General features: G+C 36.4%; 1 protein-coding gene across 1 annotated transcript in view; it reads left to right on the forward strand.

Annotated features, from left to right (window-relative positions):
• Positions 1-21,036, forward strand: part of CNGB3 (cyclic nucleotide gated channel subunit beta 3) — a 30,754-nt gene extending 9,718 nt beyond the window's left edge. The window contains exons 8-15 of the mRNA XM_018074704.1: positions 1,370-1,492; positions 8,390-8,531; positions 10,405-10,564; positions 10,922-11,019; positions 12,069-12,152; positions 12,604-12,722; positions 19,524-19,704; positions 20,803-21,036. Of these exons, the coding sequence (XP_017930193.1) occupies positions 1,370-1,492; positions 8,390-8,531; positions 10,405-10,564; positions 10,922-11,019; positions 12,069-12,152; positions 12,604-12,722; positions 19,524-19,704; positions 20,803-21,036 (1,141 nt within the window). The remainder of the gene's footprint in view (positions 1-1,369; positions 1,493-8,389; positions 8,532-10,404; positions 10,565-10,921; positions 11,020-12,068; positions 12,153-12,603; positions 12,723-19,523; positions 19,705-20,802) is intronic.
• The last annotated feature ends 2,145 nt before the right edge of the window (positions 21,037-23,181 follow it).

The following is a 23,181-nucleotide window of genomic DNA, read 5'->3' on the forward strand; positions in this document are numbered from 1 at the left end:
AGCAATAAATCACCAATTAACTAAATAATATCAAACTAAACTTCTACACGGCAAGTGTACGTACGTGGGTGGATTCTCTTCTCAAACTAACTAGTTTGAGTTTGTAGGAATAGAGCTGGCAAAGGTTACTTACATTTTATCTACCCATTGTGATAGATTCAATATGTGTCTAGAGAAATATAAAATATATTGTAGCAAAGGCTTCCAGAATCTTCACTCAGATCTCAGAAGTCCACTTGAACGGATTCAAATTTGTACACAAGACTTTGTATGGTCGATATTGCAATATTACTAGATCACAGCAGCTATCTGCTGTTCTCCATAGCTTGCAATCCTGAACAGAGCTGTCCTGGAAGCACATCAACTTTTAAACAGAGAAGTGGCATTCATTTGTCAGTATCACAAAGAAGAAGAGGACACTTAGGTAGATTGCTTAATGGCACGGAGAGGTCAAGGAGGGCATGCAACAGCACCTGAAGAACCAGCATAATACAGAACCAATCACAGTAATGGTTGATATCTCCCATTAACTTGGTTTATAGATCAAACATATTTAGATCTTATTAAGTTTTCATAAAACCACATACTCAGTTATTCTGCGCTCCAAATTGTGTTGAATTCTAGCTGTAGCAGATAAACTAATTACATACCAGCTTCTCTATGTTTAGGCAAGTCCTGTACTTTTCCTGCTTATTTATCCCCTGCTTGTATGAATATTTGAATGGAGACTTAAATCCAGGAGATCTTTCTTTTGATCCCCATTCACTGAACAGAGGATATACAATGAGATCATTATTGTATAAAAGAGAAAGCTGCTTGGTAGTTAAGTAGTTCATCATTGGTATTCTTCAAAGAACTGGCCATAAGCATAAGAACTGGGATTAGGAGTGATGTAACTCCTGCTGTAACACTAAATTTGAGAGAATCTACTGCAGGCTTCCTAGCACAGCTCTTTCAAAGCAGTTCATTTCTGACCTCAGACATTTCTCAGCTTTGGTTCTGAAGTTTAGAGCCTATCTTGAAGAGAGTTTGTCAAATGCATTAGTTTGTACCCTCTAGCCTCACTAATGTAGCTTCAAATTTGTGTAAATATTCATAGCCATTTAAAGAAGTTGATTATAAACTCCTCAGGGAACCATAATTTAACAGTTACCCCATGTCAAATATTCTAGGAAAGACATTTTTTTGACTTTAGACAAATGTGAGAGATGGGTAACTGCCAGCAATTTTTTTCATAGAATCAGTACAGATGGGGAACTACCTACTAGACATGTAATATTAACATTGTTGATGCAAAAAAGGTATGGGTTCTAAATTAAAACGAAGGAAAAATGTAAGTTGTTTTACAGGAATCTGTTGCCTTTTATAGGGTCATTCGAACAACTGGATACTTGCTGTTTATCTTACACATTAATGCATGCCTGTATTATTGGGCTTCAGACTATGAAGGACTTGGCAGCACTAGATGGGTGTACGATGGTGAAGGAAACATGTAAGTCCTTTTCTCTTGCAAGAGATTTTTGTTAATTTTGCTCCTTCCTGCCTCCCCCTCCTTTTCCCAAGCCTTTGCTTGCAGGGTATGCCCTTACTTTACAAGTGCTTGAATAGCAAACTTTTAGCACCATGACTGCTGATTAGCAGCTTTCATTACAAACATATTGGGAGGGCAGGTGCAGTGAATAATCAGTTTACCACTTTCAGCTTTTATAGGTTTATGAGTCAGTGTAAAGCACCAACTTAATTAAACATTTAGAAAGTAACAAGGGTCATAAATTAAACTTACTGATTGCATATCACATGGGAACCATTCAAAGGATTATATAGCAATCCCTCAAAGGAAAGAGAGGAATAGTTTAGTGGAGTTTTTTGCTGCCACACAGCATTGTACCACTAAAGTGCAATATTTTAGTCCCTCTACGCTGTGGTGATTGGTCTGAAAAAATTCCACCAACTTTCTCTCATCTTTTGGGAAGATCATGCTTAAAAATGTGGCAGAGTGTAACCAGTGGGAAGGACAGAATATTGGCACACCTTTCCACACTCTCCTTATGAGAACACTAGGTTGGGCACCAAATAAGGAACATTTATTAAGATGATTAAGAGGAACTAAGAGAAAATAGCAAAATATATTTTGTGTGTAGTTTTATAAAAACATATCTCATCGGTTCAGTTCTATGAACATTTATTTATTTCAAAAGTCATAATATAAAGACAGAAGTTCAGTTTGTTCATTAATTACATTCTTTGCAAAACCACATATCTTACTGCTGTCATAAACCTCCTTTTAAAGAACCTTTCACCCTTTCCTTGGACATGTGCTCCTGTCTGCAGTTTTGTCAGACTTCACAAGTTTAATGTGAAGTCACTATCTTGAAGGATAAGAAAAGAGGCTTTGAAAACAAAACAAACTTCATATAAAGCAGCACTGATTTTTTTATAATTAGGATTATATCTCAAAAAAAAATTACATGTCTGAAGTTTCCACACACCACTAAAACACAGCTTCAGTACTGCAGTCAGGCATTTGAAAGCAGGGTCATGGAGCTCAGTGGGACCACTTATGTAAATGGAGTTACAGACAGGTATTTATTTGCAGGATCAAGGCTTCCAGAAATCTGACAAGAAAAATGCAAAACTAATTTCCATTATAGATATTTTTGTTAATGTCATTCTTGGGAATATTTTCCTCATAATTAAAAATAAGGTAAGTAAGACTAAAAAAACTTGAAAATTCTGAAATTAGAGTTTACTTGGTCTTCAAGTTTTTTAATGCTTCTTCAAAAAAGTTTAGGGAACAGGAAAGAAAGTCTTCCTAGTTTTCACAGACAAAAATCTTTGGCATTTCACTCAGAGAAACAATTGGTAGAAATTATTTACTACTTTGATCACAGACAATGCATTTGTACCCAGAGACAATGGCCGGGTTTTTTAATATTTTGTGATATCTCTTCCATGAGGAGACAAAAACATTTCTCAAATGAAGTCACACTGAAATCGCATGGAATTTAGGGCAGATTTATTTTATAAACAATAATAATAAACCGGTAATTCAAGATCTGCATTAAACTGAGATGCTTAAATAAAATACATATTAGGATGTGCGTATATCTTAACACAAGAAAGCTGTTGACCTATTGGAATGAGTCCAGAGGAGAGCTACTAAGTTAACCACAGGAGCACCTGTCCTATGAAGAGAGGTTGGGAAACTTGGGACTGTGCAGCCTAGAGAAGAGAAGGCTCTGAGGAGACCTTACAGCAGCCTTCCAGTATCTAAAAGGGCCTACAAGAAAGCTACAGTGTGACTTTTTTACAAGGGCATGTAGAGATAGGACAAGGGGGATGGCTTTAAACTAAAAGAGGGAAAGTTTAGATTAGATATTAGGGAGAAGTTCCTTACTATAATGGTGGTGAGGTACCGGAACAGGTTGCCCAGAGAGGCCAGATTGGATGGGAGTCTGAGTGAAATCTGTTCTAGTGGGTGGTATTCTTGCCCATGGTAGGGGTGTTGATCCCTTCCAACCCAAATCATTCAATGATCCTATGATTCTATCATATATCCATGTAAACCTCATTAAACCATTAATTTACCTCATCTTGACATTGCTTGGTGAATTTATGACTTTGTTCTTTTGCCAGTATCTAACTCACACTGGATTATATGGTGTCATGTACATGGAACCCCAAAGAACCCAGGCTGAGCTGCATTTAATAAAGTATAGCTTTGTATCCCACTAACAGCAAATGCCTTCTGTATGGAATAGTCATTGCCTTAGAGAATCAGGCATGATATATTATCTAATTGTCAAATATTCAGGGATTTTTGACAGAGAGTCACTGTGTGAACATTAGTTACAATTGGAGATGCAATCTGAACTTAAACCTATCAAATAAGATACTTCCAGGTATCTAGGTATCCATTTTTTTGGAGAGCAGGATTTAAGAACAGTATGGGGAAAATCTGTCATGAAAATTTACCAGTGCTGCAGAATATATTATGGTACAACATAATTTCCTTTCACATAGTATTCAGGGTTGACAATATTTGAAGCAAAATAGTCTCACAAAGAATGGGAACACATTCAGAAAGAAGATTAGGCAAACATAGCTACCTAGCTAATTTTAAAAAATGACAGTAAGTAGTCTGACAAATAAACCAAAATTCTAGTGGTCTCAGATTACACTGACCCAAAGCAAATGATCTGGCACTCATTTAGTGACATTAATGTTTTATGAAGAATCCCTGCTGTGTCCATAAAATATTGCTAGTTATGGCTAAAACCAGTTCTTAAAAATGTCAACACTTCTAGGATACTTTTTTTTCTTTTCCAGGCTAAAAAGAATAAACAGGCAAAAGATTCCTTTATCAATTTGATTACATATATGTTACTGAGAAGGTATACTAAGTGATTAATTAAATCCATAACTAACAGCTGCATACACACTCAAACCATGAGAAAAATTATCAAAATAGCTCTTTTGCAAATCTCTGCTATCTCTATTCTTTTCCAGTTCTTGTCCAGATTCTAAAGCGTTAGTGTCAATCCAAAAAGATTTGAGCTTTTTTGCAGGGCAGCCTACAGTCAAAGCCTGACGTGCAAAAGGTAGTCTTTACTTTACTTTACTTCCCTGCAACACACCCAAATTAGCCACACAAGGTGTTCCCAGCATTAAAAGTGCACTCACGAGCTTGATATAATTAGGCAGACAGACCTCGCCCTCCCCTAATGCAGAAGTGCAGCATCACTACTGCGACACCATAGTGTAGAGTCTATGTAAGCACAGTAGCATGATATTGAAAAGGCCTCTTAATTAAGTGGAGAATTTGAACTGTATGTGTTTATTTACAATCTAATTTAACTACCTAAGAGATCAGTGTCCCTAATTCCTGGGGAAAATGGACAAATCCTTTAGAAAAGGATTCAAGGCAGGAATGTAATATCATTGTTCTGATTTGTCAGAAGGAAGTATCTCTCTTTCATCACTGTCCCTAGAGAAACTAAAACTAGGGAGGTGAAATTCTCATGCATACCCTCCAGGTCAGCAGTAAATTTAGGCAAAACAAATAATTTCATTTTCCTCATGGTATACTTCTGCTGTTTGCAAGTCATCCACAAGCAATCTGCAAAATTCTTTCAGACACCTATTTGCATCTCAATTATGTTCCTCTTTAGCTTGCTGCCCTCCTGCTCTGGGCACAGACTTAGTGGACATCTGTAAGTCCCAGAAAATGGTCACTGTATGTGTCTAGAACAACTCCACTTCTTTAGTATGCATTGTCCAATGAGCAGTGAGTTTAGTGTATTTTAAAATGGACTTTCATGAAAAAGATATTTCTATTGGCATAATATTATAAGGTAACTGATTTGCAGTGTTCCTGAATGTTTTCATACCCTGGACTTATTTTAGGGAAAAAATCTAATAGTTTGATTGCCTGAAGGATAAACATACTCTCTATGATGAGCAGAGGGAAAAATCCCTTTCTTGTCTCATGTTGTTTGCTTCAACAGTAAATTTATAGCAGGGCAGTAAGCTGTATGGTGAACAGTGATGGTTTCCAGACACAAGCTAGTAGGAAGCAGAGCTGCTAATACTGTTGAAATAGGAGTCTGTTTTTCCTGGGTTTCCTTAAACAAAATTTACAATCTCATTTCTCCCTTTATTAGGGAAGAAAGCAAGCTGCTCTGTATTTCAACTGTGTTACTTTCAGATTAAAATAAAACCAAAAATGCATAAATGGAGAAAACCTGTCCCTAAGAGATAGTGAATATCATGTGACTTTGCCAGTAGAAAGTTTCTTTTTAAGTAAAATTAAAGAAGAATATAGTGTATTAACTACATCTTCAGAAAGGAGTAGGAAGATGCCAAAAATCTCTCACGCTTTGTATATACAACAATGCAAAGAAAAATTCCTTTGAGGAGCTGCTTTCATTCTGTGTAGACATTCTGAGAAATAAGATTATATTTTCTATCATGGTGGAGTCAGGAAGCCTAGCATGCAGGGCCGTTGTAGGTGAAGGAGTTAGTTAATTACTTTTGTTTCCTATAGTAACTAGAACAGAAGTAATGTTAATTTCTTTACTTTTATATTACTAAATTATACATGTTTCAAGCACTACAGCATTCTCAGTTATGGCAAACAAATATGATATTAATATGCCTTATATGGTAATTCCTATTAGCCAAACTAGAGGCATCGTTTTATACTCAAATCTGTCATTCTTCCAAAACAGATCTGCATCTTTTTCATACTATTTTTTTATGCTACAGAACTCTAGGATAAAGCTGCAAGTTATGCATACTTAGTTGGAAACATGCATATTTGATTTTTTTTTTTAACCCAGATGAAAATATTATAGTGGTATAAGCCAGAGGTTCATTTTGCATCCCTAACACATAAAAATGATATGACAGCAAATATGCAATGAATTTTTTAATTTAAGGACTCTAAATGAAAATGGCCAGTTCTGGCTGTTAAAATTGAAAACTAGAAAACTGTGGTAAATATGATCATTGTTACTGCATTTCATTAATCTGCAACCAAGAAAAAAATGCCTTGGTAACGAAAAGCAGAAATCAATTGCTTGGTAAAGCAAATTTTAGGTGAAAAACTTGGAAAGACTTTTGAGTGATTTAAATAAAAAAACCCTCATTGGAATTGGTTGTGAGATTATTTTCTCATATTTGCACAAAACAAACTCTACATTTGTATTATCACAGGAACCACTTATTAATAGTAGTGGAGTTCATATCTTAACAAGAGAGGAATTTAAAAGTAGAGAGAAATAAATAAAATGTACACCTGAGGTCTGCAAGTGGATCAGGTGGCCTCAGATTCAGGGTAAGCATAAGAAGATGCATGCTAGAATTTCTAATTCAAAATGAACATTCCCAAAAGTATTTCTTCTGTGTTTTAGTGTTTGGAAGGTTTCTGTTTGTTTTTTTTTTTTTTAAATTATTATTTCAAACCCAATAAAATTCAACAAATAGAAGGAGTCATCACTGCTTCAAAAGCAATAGTCATAGCTGAAATAATAGAAAATCTCACTGTACAATTAAGGAAAATGAACTTCCACTCCTAATCATCAGTGAAGCTGAAGTCTGATAGTACAGAAATGTAGCAAGTTAGCCTCTAATTAACAGGAGGCTTTTAAAAGTATACCTAAACCAAGACTTGTTTGCTCAGAAAAGAAGAAAATGATAGCATACTTCTGACAATGATTTGCATTACTTGTGGTGCCATGTTCTAGAATGAAATTTAAACCAGAATTTTAGAGATGCCAAGGTACTTTTCCAAAACATTCTGTCCATGTCCTTTGTTGCTTTCACAAACTTGTGTTATCATAATAATAGAAATATTCGACTTGAATGCAATAGGCTCTGTCATGAAGGCTGTACAAAGAAGGCTGTACAAACAGAACAAAAAATGTTGTCCACACAGCTCACACTTCAGGTATGAAAAGTAACAGACAGCAGATGGATACTGTGAAGGAGTTAATATAAGCCATTCATTGAAGCAGAGTCTTAGTGACTGACCACTGCTTACTGCTGTATTTATTTGGATTCTAGGTCAAGAGAATTCTGATAAAAGTCTTAAAGTGGTTTTGTAGCCATTAATGGACAGGTCTCCCCTGGAAGGAGGCAAAGTAGTGGAGAAGGCAGGAAAGTGTTTGTCAAGGTGACAGGAGTAGTGAAGGCCAGCAACTAGGAGACTGTGTAATACAGGAATCAACCTTTCAGTGCTGAGTGGTTTGGAGAAGCTGGATAAACACACAGCTTGTGCAAGCATGTAACTTCTGTTTGACATAACCCAGGAGGTAGAGCCAATAAAGGCTGCTGTGAAGCAGAGTTGGAGGAAGACCAGCATGGTTAAAGGGGTAGGAATGGACACAAGAAGAACACCGCATTTGTCGTCCCCACAAATTTGTACTGGTATCATCAAGTGAAAGCCATGAAAGAGACCTTCAGATGTCTGAGCATCTAGTATACTGCTACAGAGAGATTCTGGGAAGTCTCTAACATTTTTACACTGCTTTTAACATCATGACATCTTCACTGGTAGCATCCTAACACTGTAATGTCCATCTTGGCAATTTTTTACACGAGTCATCTGTAACACTACATAGAGTGTTACCAGAAAACAGTAACATTAGAAAACAGTAAGCAAATACTGCACTTCCCATATATTCTTATTTTGCTGTCAGTGAGAACATTCAGCTCAACCCGATTTATGTAGCTATAGCATTTGTAAATTCATAACTCTTTATAAAAATGCTGAAAGTCTTTTGAACTGAAAAGTGTCACTGAAAGGCCCAACTCAGACAGGTATATGTTTAACTTCAACCACATAAGTACCTACAGTCTCTAATAAAAGTGCTGTTTGTATCCACAGGTACCTGAGGTGTTACTACTGGGCGGTTCGCAGTTTAATCACCATCGGTGGCCTTGCAGAACCACAAACGCTGTTTGAGATAATTTTTCAACTGCTGAATTATTTCATGGGTGTCTTTGTCTTCTCCAGCTTAATTGGTCAGGTACATTAAAAAAAAATCGATAACAAGTTACGTTCAAATTACTGCAATGTAGTGATAATATATTCAATTTAAAGGAGTTTAGTTCTGGGAAAAAGTTTAGCTTCCATCCTCTATTCTACTGTCATCCCTACTTATCCTTCTGACAAACAGATGTCTTTAATCAGTTACCATTTTTGTAGCTATTTTGCACAAAAGCTGATTTAAAGCCAAGACTCTGCAGGACACAGATGATTCTTGAAACTATTTATAATTCCTTTTTTTTACTTACTCACAGCCAAGGAGACAGTTCCTTGACATTCATGTTATACTGTTAAATCTGATATAAAAATTATAGTTGTTGAATAAGTCACGTTCAATACTACTACCAATAGAATACTGTTAATGGAAATCCCATGATTTTTGCTGAACTAGAATTCTGGTCTCTTCTACAAATTATAATATATATGTTAATCTGAAAATCAACTGGTTTCTATTTCTCTTGGTTCTCATTTGGCAGGAGGGTAAAAAAAGGACCATAGCATAGCAAATCAGTTATATTTTCAAATATTTCCAGTTTTAAATCCACAGGTTTTAAAATACCTTGCTTACAGAAAAACAAATGCTGTGGTTCCTATGTGAGATTGTGTCTTATCAGTTTCTGTAGAAATCATTCCAGACTTTTTGATTTGTATATGCCTGTTATTGAAAGAATTATCAAAAAAAAACCCCAAAAAACCTGAAAGTTTTTATTTTTAATACAGTATTTGAAAATTTCAACCAAACAGTTAAAAATTGCATATGTTTCTTGCTCTTTAGAAGTGTAAGAAGAGGTAACTGTCACGAAAGAGAGTCTTGTCTATAGGATTTTAAATTCATCCAAAACCAAGAATTACCAAAAATAAAAGAAAGCATTCATATAAAATATTTCTTCTGGAAAACAAGTACATAGAATTAAACTTCAGAGTTTTCACATTTATAATTGATTCCTAAATTTTTGTAATTGCCAATGAAAGCCTCATTCCCTAAGAAGATTTTGCAGATTAGTTTTTGCAACCAGTGTAGTCATTTGCAGACTCAAACTTAAAAGCTTATCACACGAATTGCTTCATTGCAGTTTGTTTGTCATAGTTCCTGTTTACAAAGAGCTCTTAAAATAACTGAGTTATTCCTGGTTTAGCACACTTGCTTAAATATTGTTATTCCCATTGCAATCAAATGCATCCTTGTAATAAAGAGCAACATTCAGCCCACGGCTGATGCTAATCCTTGGCAGCTGCCAGATGAAGCTTCCAGATTCCACTAAAAACACATTTAAATACTTCAGCTTTTGAAGACAGAATATCTATGAACACTAAATCATCCACTTTCTAAAAACTGAATTAAATTTGTGTTGAAATGTTAAATAATGTTCCTGCACTAAAAACTTTTAGGTCAGCTTTCAGCTCACAGTACTTAGGATTGATCTCTTAACTACTTAAACAGTGGCACAATCTCAGTTCTAATGGTGTCAGATGATGTTATTAGAGAAATTCAGCCCAGTTTGCTTCACTTCTGACTTGCATTGCATGCCAAATGCAGAATAGCTTTATTACGGATTTTTAAGAAAAGCATTATCTATAATTTTCATCCATGTCCAGAAATATGAGACAGAAGAATAAGCTAAACCCCAGAAATGATTCCTCTAAAACCATAATTACACTTTCCAACACAATCAGATTAAATCTGTAATGCTTCTGAAAGAGCGGATGAAGCACCTATTCAAAACACGCAGCTGAATGTATTATTATTCAGTGATTTTGCAAACAAGTGTTTCATTATTTTTATATATTGTTGGCAAGATATTAAAATCAAGACTATTTTTGCTGAAATGTGTAACAACAATTGATGTCTGCAGATGAGAGATGTAATTGGAGCAGCAACAGCAGGACAGAACTACTTTCGTTCCTGTGTGGATAACACTGTCTCCTATATGAACACTTATTCTATTCCAAGATTGGTCCAAAATCGTGTTCGAACTTGGTATGAATACACATGGGACTCTCAGGGAATGCTGGGTAAGGATTTACAATTCCAGTTATTTAGCATGTCCAAGTGAAAGTGTATAGATACAGATATAGGGTAAAATTCACATTTCTCCTTTACTGAATTGCATGCGGGAAGTGAGAGGAGGCTGCTCAACTTACTTTGGAAAAAAAAGAAACTACAAAGAAATATGACACTTACTACTTCACAAATTCAATTCATTAATATAATGTTCTGGTAATAATTTTAGACAAGATATATTAAACATCTTAGTAAAAACCTATTAGCAGCTTCCTCACATGAACTCATAAATAGCTCCATTAAGTTATTTTTCTGTACAAAGCTCATTTTTATGGACATTCCTCCATTCTTCCTTTTTTTTTTTTCAGATGAATCAGAATTACTGGAGCAGATGCCAACAAGAATGCAATTAGCCATCGCAATTGATGTGAACTTTGCCATTGTCAATAAAGTGGACTTATTCAAAGCAAGTAATTTTACAAGACAATGCAGAAATATGTGGTATTCCTGAGACAGAAACCTTGTTCTGTGCGTCTTGCAATACTTAAGGACATGTTCGTAAATATGCAAGGCAAAATAAGTCTAAGAAATGTCTCAATTAATGGCAAATAAAGCCAAGTGTCTGCATTTGAATGTGGTTTTTTTGTCAAGGCAGTGATTTTTTAAAAAAAGCAAATAAAATTAAGACACAGTCCTGTTATGACAACATATTAAAGCTGATGGTATGGTCAGACTGTGAGTTAATTAATCTGAAGAGTCAGACATAGAATAATCTAATTTTTAGCACATTTCACCTTGCTGTATGCTGCCCAGCTCTGCCTGAAAGATCTCCCATGCTATGTGTTCTGGCAACATAACTTTCATGTGGTGAATGCTGCATTTTAGTAAGTTTTTGTGCAAAGGAGCTTTCTCTTTATTTATTATAGTAGTTTTCCAGAGCTAATATTTAAATGTGTACTTAAAATTGGCTTTCTGAGACAAAACTAAGAAGACTCTGAATTTTTAGAAGTAGTCTTGACATACAGGAAATTTGCTTGTTAGGATATTTTTAAGAAATCACATGAAATATCTGTATAAATGTTACATGGTTGTATGGTTTTTCCACATTTCCTGAAGACATGGAATTCACAGATTTATACCAACATTTGATGTGATCTGGTTTTTTCCCCTGGTTCAGTAAAAAAAAAAAATTCCCATAAGATTCCCATAACAGACCCATAAAGCTCTGATGATAACACTAACTGAGCTTCCACAGCAAATTTGGATGTACAGAAGCTCACTTTTGTAAAAAATGAAAAGATGTTCCAGCCATAGAGAACTTTATAAGTATTTGAAATAACAACTCTCAGTCTTTTCTCAGCTCTAATAGCTGATCTTTATGGTGATTTGAGTTTGCATTCCACTTATTAATCCCTTGGTCATTCCTGTATTGTTGGGCTTTGAAGCCAGTGTAAGCACTAATAGTCGCTTTTGCTACTGAATTAACGGAGCAATCAACTCTAACTATTTTAACAGGGCTGTGATACCCAGATGATATATGACATGCTGCTAAGGTTGAAATCCATTGTGTATTTACCTGGTGACTTTGTCTGCAAAAAGGTGAGCATTTTTGTCTTGTTGAAATAAGATTACATAAGAAAAAGAGTTCATATATTGGTCAACAATGTCCTTTAAATAAAATGAATCCTAACTGAATTAAGACAGTATAAAAGTAATTAAGGTATTCTGTGTAATAACAAATATGCTCTCAAATTTTACACACATAGCAGGGAATAAAACCCTGTTGGAACCACCTCCTGCTTGGATGCATGTTGCATCTCATCCTACTCTACCAAGGAGATGCTGCATGCAGGCTTGGAGGACCAAGTGAAGAGACAGGAAGTGCAAGTCCATACATTTTCAGTCCTGGCTACATTGTTGCAGCCTTTTGACTTTTAAGATGAAATTGCTGCTTTGCCTCATAATATTGGTAAACCTGGAAACTGTCATATTATTCTAACAACAAAAAACACTGCTAAAACATGGGCTCTTTATGTGTTTGTGTGCCCAGGGAGAGATTGGCAGAGAGATGTACATCATCAAACAGGGTGAAGTTCAAGTCCTTGGAGGTCCTGATGGTACAAAAGTCCTGGTTACACTAAGAGCAGGAGCTGTATTTGGGGAGATCAGGTACGTTCATCACTATTTTTAATACTTTCTTTGGAACTGGTCAAACAATCAATGGTTGTTTAACTTCTCTGTGGTAAGCATGACAGCTACCATAGAAAGGCTCAAAAGTAAGTAGGATCAACAAAGAGGACACTGAGCAAGGAGATGCAGGTAAGTGAAGGAAAATCTAAGCAAAGCATAAGCAATAAATATGGCAAGATCTGAGACCAATGTTTTGGTCAATGTACACAGGGATATACAGACAAATTTCTTCTTTGGCATTTTAAAGATTTGACACATCTCCTTGTTACACTGTCTGCAATACAGCAGGACCAAATGCATTTTATTGCCTGTATAATGAGCCGAGGTGCCCTTAAACAGCAGAAGGCAAAGATGAAAATTAATTTCCAACAAAATCGATAAAAAAACCTAAAATAGCAAATAAAAATAGTTTGTTTAGAGCTGAAGTAGAGATTAAATTGACGAAAATCAGGCATCCTAATTTGAAAAAATATTTATTTAAGAACATACGACACAAAAAGATGATAGACCGTATTTTTTTTTGTCTGAGTTTATCTGGAGGAGACATTTTTTTTCTGGTGGCTACAAATGGTTTTTATATTCTCCATGTGCTTGCTATGCAAAATCCATTAACTCTTATGTGCTACGTTCCCCAATGAGCCAATCAAGTGCTAGTTTTCAGGCACTGCACTCCCCTGCTGAGGTTGGCCTGAGGAAAACTAATAAAATACATGTGCTGCCACATGTGATAAACTGGATCCTTGGTTTCTTCCAGCTGCTTTCCTGTTACTGTTAATCCTCTTGCTGGTAGGTTTAATCTGCCTTTTGAAAAGCGGTAATCAGCTCTGTGTCAGGTTTACATTTGTCTTCTACTTGTGTCTCTGTTTGTAGTAGGGGAAACATTCTGTTTATCCAGTGATGTGTGTGCAGAACTTGCACAGACTTCAAGTGGAAAACATCTGATATATCCAATAGATAATGAACTTCTTCATTGTGTGGGAAAGTGAAATTATACCAGCTCTTTGAAAAAAGGTTATTTGGAGGTTATTATTTCTCTATGTAACAATATACTACCCGAGCAAAGCCTCCAAACAAAAGGCTGCATTGTAAATTATGTGGAAAGGTTGAGAATGAAATCACCACTAAGGACTGAATAATGAAAAGACAAAAGGAAAAACTAAAGCAGCCCCAATATTTAACACACACATGGAGTGAGAACTTTATATTTTAAACTGAGAAATTATAATGATTGGTTTCAAAACAAGGAAAGGATTTTCACACTTTTGATCCGATACAGGTGAGTGCTTGTTTCCATGTGAAAACCACACAACAACTTTTAAAGATTCATTTCCCAATATCTGTTACTCTTTACATAATTGCCAGTATGTCCAGGAAAACCCTCAGCAATGCTATAACGCTACACTTCTAGTCTTGTTTTATTCATCACTGACCTACTGCAGCAGTAAACTCATTCAGACACATGTAATTTGCATATAAAATGTCAGGCAGTGGATAAACTTGAGGAGAAAAACTGCAGTAACTGGCAGACATGAAGCACTAAGTGTATTGGTAGAGATATACTCTTCCTTGTGGCAAAACACTAGAAAATAATGAGTTTGTATTGTGCCTTTCTATGTAAGTTTTGTCAAGGTCTTCTGAATACAGAATACCAGAAGAAAATGGAAAAAAATATTTTTTAGCTCTCTGTCAGGTTTACATTTGTCTTCTACTTGTGTCTCTGTTTGTAGTAGGGGAAACATTCTGTTTATCCAGTGATGTGTGTGCAGAACTTGCACAGACTTCAAGTGGAAAACATCTGATATATCCAATAGATAATGAACTTCTTCATTGTGTGGGAAAGTGAAATTATACCAGCTCTTTGAAAAAAGGTTATTTGGAGGTTATTATTTCTCTGTGTAACAATATACTACCCGAGCAAAGCCTCCAAACAAAAGGCTGCATTGTAATTATGTGGAAAGGTTGAGAATGAAATCACCACTAAGGACTGAATAATGAAAAGACAAAAGGAAAAACTAAAGCAACCCCAATATTTAACACACACATGGAGTGAGAACTTTATATTTTAAACTGAGAAATTATAATGATTGGTTTCAAAACAAGGAAGGGATTTTCACACTTTTGATCTGATACAGGTGAGTGCTTGTTTCCATGTGAAAACCACACAACAACTTTTAAAGATTCATTTCCCAATATCTGTTACTCTTTACATAATTGCCAGTATGTCCAGGAAAACCCTCATCAATGCTATAATGCTACACTTCTAGTCTTGTTTTATTCATCACTGACCTACTGCAGCAGTAAACCCATTCAGACACATGTAATTTGCATATAAAATGTCAGGTAGTGGATAAACTTGAGGAGAAAAACTGCAGTAACTGGCAGACATGAAGCACTAAGTGTATTGGTAGAGATATACTCTTCCTTGTGGCAAAACACCAGAAAATAATGAGTTTGTGCCTTTCTATGTAAGTTTTGTCAAGGTCTTCTGAATACAGAATACCAGAAGAAAATGGAAAAAAATATTTTTTAATGGAAGAAATACTTACTTAGGACATAGAAATTTTCCCCTCACTTCATAGTGTGGTTATAGCCTGATATCAGGCAGATTTCCTTCTGATTGCCAATTCAAGATTTCTTTAGAGAAATACATTAGCTTCTTTCTAAGTGGTTTAAGTATATGATTGATAAAACACTTGCTATTTAATCTCACTCTGCTAAAAAAAATGCATGTAAATTATGCTTAAAAAGTCTCCAGTGGCAAAGGAATTGAAGAAAATAAAAACTGTTTATTTCAAAAAACTTCCCTGAATTATATTAGACTGCCGATGGAAGACTAATAATCAAACATGTCCTTTGCCAATTTCATCCTTGAAAATTATTACAGAAAGAGATTAAGTAATAGGAGTTCCAATTAACATCCTGCCCTGCCTGCATAGATATCAGTTTGGGGAAGTAAAATAATTTCAGAATCAGAAGCAAACAGACTGTTGCCTTAATGAGAGCCTGTCAGCACACACAATTCACAAAGAGAGAAATTCAGTTATAACAACACTTCATTAGCCCAGAGAAAGTTACATTTTAAGCCAGATGTCCTCATTCATCCATTTACTGGTATTTTACTAGAGCTATTTCCTATCAGAAAATGGTAATTCTGGAAAAACTAAAACATTTCTCCATCTTATGTAAATTTTTGACAGGAAGATCCCTAAATGTTTGATCTCAGCTTTAGCTTTCAGCTGTTTTGTAATTTTAAACTTTATTTAAAAAATCAAAACGACCAGGAATATTTAGTTCTGTGAAAGATTACATTTTCCATCACTTTGGTCCAGGATTTGCCTCGAAGTGGTAGCTGCTGCTTTTCAATGAGTTTGCCCTTTGGAGCTTGAAATCCTGCTTGGAAGCAAGATCCAGACCTATTCCTCTTTCCTGACTTACCAGTTCTCTTCACAGGCACGGAGGTGCCAGGTTGAGCCACCACAACCCTGCACGTTCAGCTGATAACACATGCCATTTCCTGATCCATTTGCTAATTTCAATGAGCACCAGCTTCTTACAGAGATCAGCTATAAAAAGCAAATAGATAAGCTGAGTCATCACTTTGATAACTTTATAGCTTGAAAATTAATTTGCTAGCATAAGAATTCAAAAGTTATTAACTCATACTAATATTACAGCATTTCAGGCTAAGAACTGAAGTAAAAAAAATTAGGTAAATAAAGCAAATTTCACAATTAAAATAGATATTACATTTCCAAGAACCATTGCAAGGCAAATGTATCTATTTTAAAATATTTAGTCATGTAACTATTCATACACTAACCAAAACAGATTCAATGCTGACATACATAACACTGTCCTTAGTCAAAGATGATTCTTTTTGAGCAGAGACTGCTTTACTTGTAAAATTCACCTCACATCATCACCATAATGAAAAAGCTGATCGCTTTAGTCCTCGTCTACCTTGATAAAATAACCTTTCTGTTAGGAAAGCCTAAAAATGATTTTTCAATGACTTGTTGAGAAATGATTCATCAGAGCTCAAAAGCTGTTTGCAATTTTCTTTAGTTGCTTTTCGTATTATGCAAAGAGTTTTATTCTATCTGAGGAATTGTACAGAATTGTATAAAGAGAAGACATTCAACTGTATTTTCAGCTTGAGTTCATATACTGATTGCTGTCTTGGCTTGCAGAAAAACACTCTTTGTGTGCATGTAAAAACAGCCTTGCACACACAGTTGCAGAGGTCTCCTACTGTCCTTTATAAATTAAATATATTATCTGTATGATGCAATATTTAGAAATGTGTTCTAGACATATATTTAATATTAAAACAAATACTTATATAACTTTGATTAATATTTTAGATAGGTATCAATTCTTGTTTTATGGGGCTCAGACCATTTTTTTATTAATAATTTCAAATTGAGATAATACTAAAGGTTGTCTAAAAATATTAATTCACTGGGAAATCTTCAAGGGAAAAAATTTAGGGTAGATCTTGAATACAGCGATAGAGCAATTTTAGTACTAAGAGCAGAATGCAAATTCTCTTGCTTATCACCACAGCTGAGAGTCTCTTCATTTGTTTAATGCAAGATGAAAAATTTAATTGTTATTTGGACATATTTTTTTTGTTTTAAGTATCCTTCCTATGACCAACTGCTGCTGGCTAAACTGGTCTAATGCCTTACTTTCAAAACAAAACCCCCCTCTTTTTCTGGCAGACACATTTGTAACTGTCAGTCTGAAAGACCTTCCTAATCTGTATCATTCAACTTGCCAACATTCAAACATGAGATATGTTATGTGAGAAAACTGAAAACCAGAGTCTGGCAGAAATTATTTACTCAAGAAAAATAAAATTCTTGGAGAATCATTCACTCACTGTAAATAAAGCTGGCCTACTTCTGATGTAAATAATTTTCAACAATAAAATTGAAGAAATGCCAAGTTCACATGAGGACTAAAACAAGTGCAGGCCTTGCTGTGGGTGTCTCAACACAAATGTCTCTGTGTAGCAAAACTTTTTTCAGTCCTTAGCATCTACCTGACTGGCAGTGACAATTTGCCTTCCTGAGACAAGAACATATTTCTAATCCAAATTGTACAGGGCCTTTACAGAACATCAGATTGAACAGCCAGGTACATAAGTGAGCTTTACAATGACTTTAATGGAGAACCACTAGCAAAGAGGTTCCTCACTAGGGCAAGTAACAATGTGACTGATGATGTTTATTTTCATTCCAGCCTACTAGCTCCATGGTCCCCAGAACTTATCTTTCTTGACTTTTCTCTAGCTTCTATTTAAACAGTAGTATGACCATCATTACTTGTTATTTCTCTCTGCCCCACATTACCTCTTCTGACTTCTTGCCCACCCTGATCATATTTTGCCAATCCGTTAAATTCTGCTTCCACCAAATAGTCTTTCTCAACTGCAGAGCTTAATCATCCAGCCGTAGTACCTGCACTCCCATTTGAGCTCACAGCCCTCTCTAGATATCAGACTAAATACAGGATATTCTGTTTAATTTTAAACATATGCAGTACCTGCCCTGTGCTGAAGGTCAAGTATTTTGCCCAGTTGTCTAGGCATCCACTAATTCTGCCAAAACTAGGCACCAAGAGGAAATGTGTGCACTGATTTGATAAGGATTGCAGTTATGTTCAGTTTTGGAAAGAAGTTGCCAGTTGCTTTGCCCTGGTAGGTTTACATTAGAGTTTTCTGGGGCCATCTGACAACTTTAAAAGGCTCCTGAGTTTATTTCAAAACTCAGAAGATTTATTCAAGCAAGAAATTTGTTCTGTCACCACCTGCCCGATACCCACGTCTTTACATAACAAAGCCATGCAAGTTGCTGAAGTGTACTTTTTTAATTTATGACAATAAAACTGAAAAAAAAAGTAAAAGCTCCACTTCTGAAATTACTCGAGTACCAAAGCAGAAGATGCTGGAGAAAATTATAATATTATAGGATTTGCTGTATGACAGACTGCAGGTATAGTCCTTGTTCATAAAGAGCCTTAAGCCTTGCAAGGATAGAAAAGTTGCCTTGAAAACTGTACAGTAATCTAATAGACACTGAAAGCAGGGGAACCCTCTGCTTTTCACTGGTTTCATCTATCTCAGATCTGTCATCTAATCTTTACCCTCGACATTCATTCTCACTTCTTGTCATTATGGCTGCAAACCAGTACAGCTACAGAATGGTGTGAAAATCTAGTCTGCCATATGATTGGCAGTAATGTTCATATCTTCAGGGTGACTTCTTCTACCGAAGAAGACCAAAAATAAGTACCACTGTCTAACCTGACTTATGAGAGATGAGCCATGCTGGAATTTAGTTTGGTAAACTATTACTTCCACAAGTATCAGCTGGACTCCCAATGGAGCATTACATGCTTTCTGAATTTGCATCCCGAAGTCCAGGCAAGAGACTGACACCTCAGGTATGGGGCACCCATCCCCCTCCACACCTCTTTTCTCCCTATAAAACTCTCATCTGCTTTGTGACACCTTAATTTGAGCCAGCACCTGTTTATTCTCCAGGATATAGATAAGCAACTTCAAATTTGAACAGTTTCCTCTAACTCTACCAGAGCCTGGGGTAAAACCCTTACCATTTCCAGTTTTGCTGTTATCACTGGACCTGGGAACCAAATAAAGTTTGTCTGTAAAAGCTGCCAGATTTTCATGCATGAATGTGGTACTTCAGCTTAGCAGGAACTTTGCTCGTTTTCACAGCACTGTTTTGTGTCCTCGTTTCCTTCCATCTCCAGGGTGCTGCTGAAACAGAAGGGGAAACCTCCTCCAGGACCACCAGTACAACAACCACGAGGCTTGGCCAGTCTCTTCGGGCAGAAACAGGAAACTCCAAAATTGTTTAAAGCGATGCTTGGAGCCAGAGGAAAAGATGGCCTTGCTAAGCTGCTGCAGCTGAAGAGACAACAAGACGCTGAGGTAAAGCCACAGAAAATAGAGTAGAATCTTCCAGGTGCTGAAAGATACTGGGAGGGCTTGGGCAGAGTAGGTGAAAATTTAGACTTACTGCAATCAACAGCAAAAACTCCCAGTAGCTGAGATATAACCACTTTCCTAATCTCTGTAAACACTGGTTCTAAAATTTGGCTCAAATCTTTGTGAACCTGGACTCTGTGCAGAGCAGAGAAAAAAAAAGTAAGCAAACAAAAATCCTCAAAGTCTATAAAATAGACTTTACAAAGGCCCCGAGGGCATCTGATCTTCTAATTTTATGTAAACAACAGTAAATACAGAAATGTCTTAACACAGTAATCTGATCCAGCTGACTCGGGCACACGGTGAACTTTCCAATTCAGTGTCAGATCTCTGGTTGTTACAAATCCTGAAGACAAAATGTAAAGCGTAGCCCACACAGACAAAACTGATTAAATCTCTAATATATTGCACTTATGAGAAAACTGTTATTTTAACTGATAAAAAATAACTCCAACATTATACTATATTCTGAGAAATGAACCTGCTCAGTTCTACATATTTACCCAAAGTTGACAGAATCCTTTTCTTTACAGCTGAACTGGCTGGGGTTTTATTTAAGTTAAATAAAGAACTTACACAAATAATTACAACACTATGATTAGAGCAGAAACATTGCTCAGTTTAATGTTACTTGTGAACTTAATTGCAAATAGGCTTGGCCAAGGAACTGGGGCTGTGGGTAGTATGCCAAGATTTACGTAACACTTTTTCTTTCTCCACTAGTGTAAGTACATAAAGGAAGGCAAGACCTGAGGCAGGGTTCTGTGCCCCAAAACGGGCCTGTTTCATCCTGCTATATTAGTAAGAAGCAGATACTATCATTATCCACAAACTTGTCCTAGGGTTTACACTGATATTCTAATTCTGAAATTACATTTCTCATTTAGAAACTGATTCTCAAGCATCTAAATAGAAATTTACATATGTTGCATACCCTTAATCACAGTTGCCATGTTGTGCCTTTCCATGGCATATACAAAATAGAACTACTTCCAGAATTTCTTCTGTGGTATTGGAAAACATTAAACTTCTTGTTTCTAGGAAGCTAAAGCTGAAACAGAGACTAAGCCTAAAGAAGAGGAGAAGATGACTGAGAAGCCTGCAGCCTCCTCTGCACCCCCTGCTCCAAAGAGCGAGCCAAAGGCAGATGCTAAGCCTGCAGTTATGCAGAGAGTAACCAGTAAGGAGTCTCTGATCATTAGTATGTCACCATCCCCCAGAGCAGGAGAAGGAGAGATCCTTAAAGTTGAAGTTAAAGAGTCACAAAAGAAATAGATGATGCCTTGGGCTCTGGCCCCATCTATTGTCTTGCTGAATTCAAGCTTCTGAATTCAGGGCTGGTGTGACTTTGCTTTTGGGTACAGAAGATAAAAGTAGAGACTACTCATGAGAAAAATCTACTTCAGTTCCTCTTCTTTCCCTCCTCTCCTGGTACAATGGGACAAATAATTTACATTCTTAACCTTGAGCCTGAAGAGAGAACTGGTGTCCTAGGAATTAAAGCTTAGATTGCATTTCAGGACAACTTGTTTCTTGTTTGATCCATGCTCTCCCTTTTCTCTTCCTCCATCTTGTTTCTGCTTCTTCTCTTCCCTCTCCTGTTTATCCTTGCATTCTTATTGCTGTTCCTGTTGCTCAATTTGCTCTTAACTGTTGCATGTACTCTTTTCTCTTTTTTCCTCTGGTTTCCCACAGTTATCCTTTTCCTTGCTACTGCTCTACTGTTGCTGAGGGTCCTTATGTTTTTCTCTACCCTTCTCTCTCCTACCCTTATACTTCTAATAAGTGACCTGGGTTTGTGACAAGCGTGGCTCAGAGCAGACAGCTGTGGTGCTGTGTGTTGGGATGGTTTAGCCTGGGACAGAGGACAATGTAACAAAACCATTGTCAAAAAACAAAATCACAAAATCCGCAAGGGGGAAGCAGATTGCAGAATTATTGCCAGTCCTCTGAAAGCATAAACATCTGCTCCAGTTGTCTTTGGCAAGTAAACATGGGAAAGACTTAGATAGTCCACCCCACTGGGCTGTTGATCTACACACTTGATCTTCTCAAGGGGTTGGGCATGCTCTCTGAAGAGTAAGCAGTTGATACAGCTAACAAGCTGAAGAACTTTGATATCTAAACTAGCCACCTCAAAAATAAAGGCTATTTTATAAAAAGCAGTATTTACACTTTCTGGCTTTGTGGTGTGTACTTTCAAGCAATGCTCCAATTGTTCACCTACATCACAGATCTTGACCGATGGTGTAAAGTGAAACCCATGTCTTTTGGGGCTGAGCTATATCATACCTGTGAACTACAGGTTTTATGAGTGCCACAGCTGAGAGGGATACAGCCTCCTAACAAGGAGCTCCCACACTGTCAGCCTTCTGCATCAACTCATCACAGTGCCAGATGCAGTATTAAACAAAAGGCTGAAGATTCTCAATTACTTTTTTCTCTTCCATGGGTTTGCATCTCCTCTCTCTCCCTATCCCCTTTCAGACCTCATTGGATGAACAGTTTTGTGAACTAAAAACATAATGCAGAGGCTGAGCCAAGAAATTGTATGGGCAGGCTTCAGGGCTCCTCAGCTGACCAGCCAACCAAGGAATGCACCATGTCAAAATTAAACATTCACTTTGCAGGCTATATATGACTCTGCAGGCTACACATTCTGTACATCTGTACTTTAGAGAAGTTGAAAGGCTTTAATCAAAGAAAAGGCTGGCAGCTCAGCTGGAAGTTTGCCTGAGTAAAAGCTGGGTGACTAAATTCTGTATGTTACTTATTCCACAAATGGAGTATTTGACATGTATATGACAAAAAAAGTATATGACAAAAACCCAAATCTCTTTCAAAAAGAAAGTTCTGCTGCATTAGCAGAGAGACGAACGTTCCACTGCTATGTGGGAAGATCTTTATTTGTGTATTACTTGTTATTTAATACATAAAATGACATCAAAACAGAGGGAGAAAATTTAATGCTACATCATAAAGAATTACCCATCTATTGCACATCCAGGAATGACTCAATGAAATCTCAGAATCAGAAATACTGCAGAACTGTTTCACAAATGAGGTCCTCTATGAATAATAACCATCTATGAATTGATTACAATATATAGTTTCACTTTTTTTTTTTGAGATTTGTCAAAACATCATGTAAAAGGGAAAAACTGAACTCCTCATATTTTAACACTTTTATATTAATGAGTAAAGCTTGCTCTCATTGCAAAAGAATTTATTCCCTTCTGCCTACACAAATGTTACCAGGTAGCTTCAGACATTTTCTCTGCGGGTGTATTTAAGTTCATCAGGCCCAAAGTAAGGGCTGAGGTTGCAGCATCGAGCGCTACACTGCAGTGACAGAGCATCCCACAAATTGCTGCTTTGCTACAGCTCATAACTGCCCAGGATTGCAGGAAAGCCTGACAG

The sequence above is a fragment of the Manacus vitellinus genome, unplaced genomic scaffold, assembly GCF_001715985.3.
Source record: "Manacus vitellinus isolate BGI_N305 unplaced genomic scaffold, ASM171598v3 scaffold_1_pilon, whole genome shotgun sequence".
Lineage (NCBI taxonomy): Eukaryota > Metazoa > Chordata > Aves > Passeriformes > Pipridae > Manacus > Manacus vitellinus.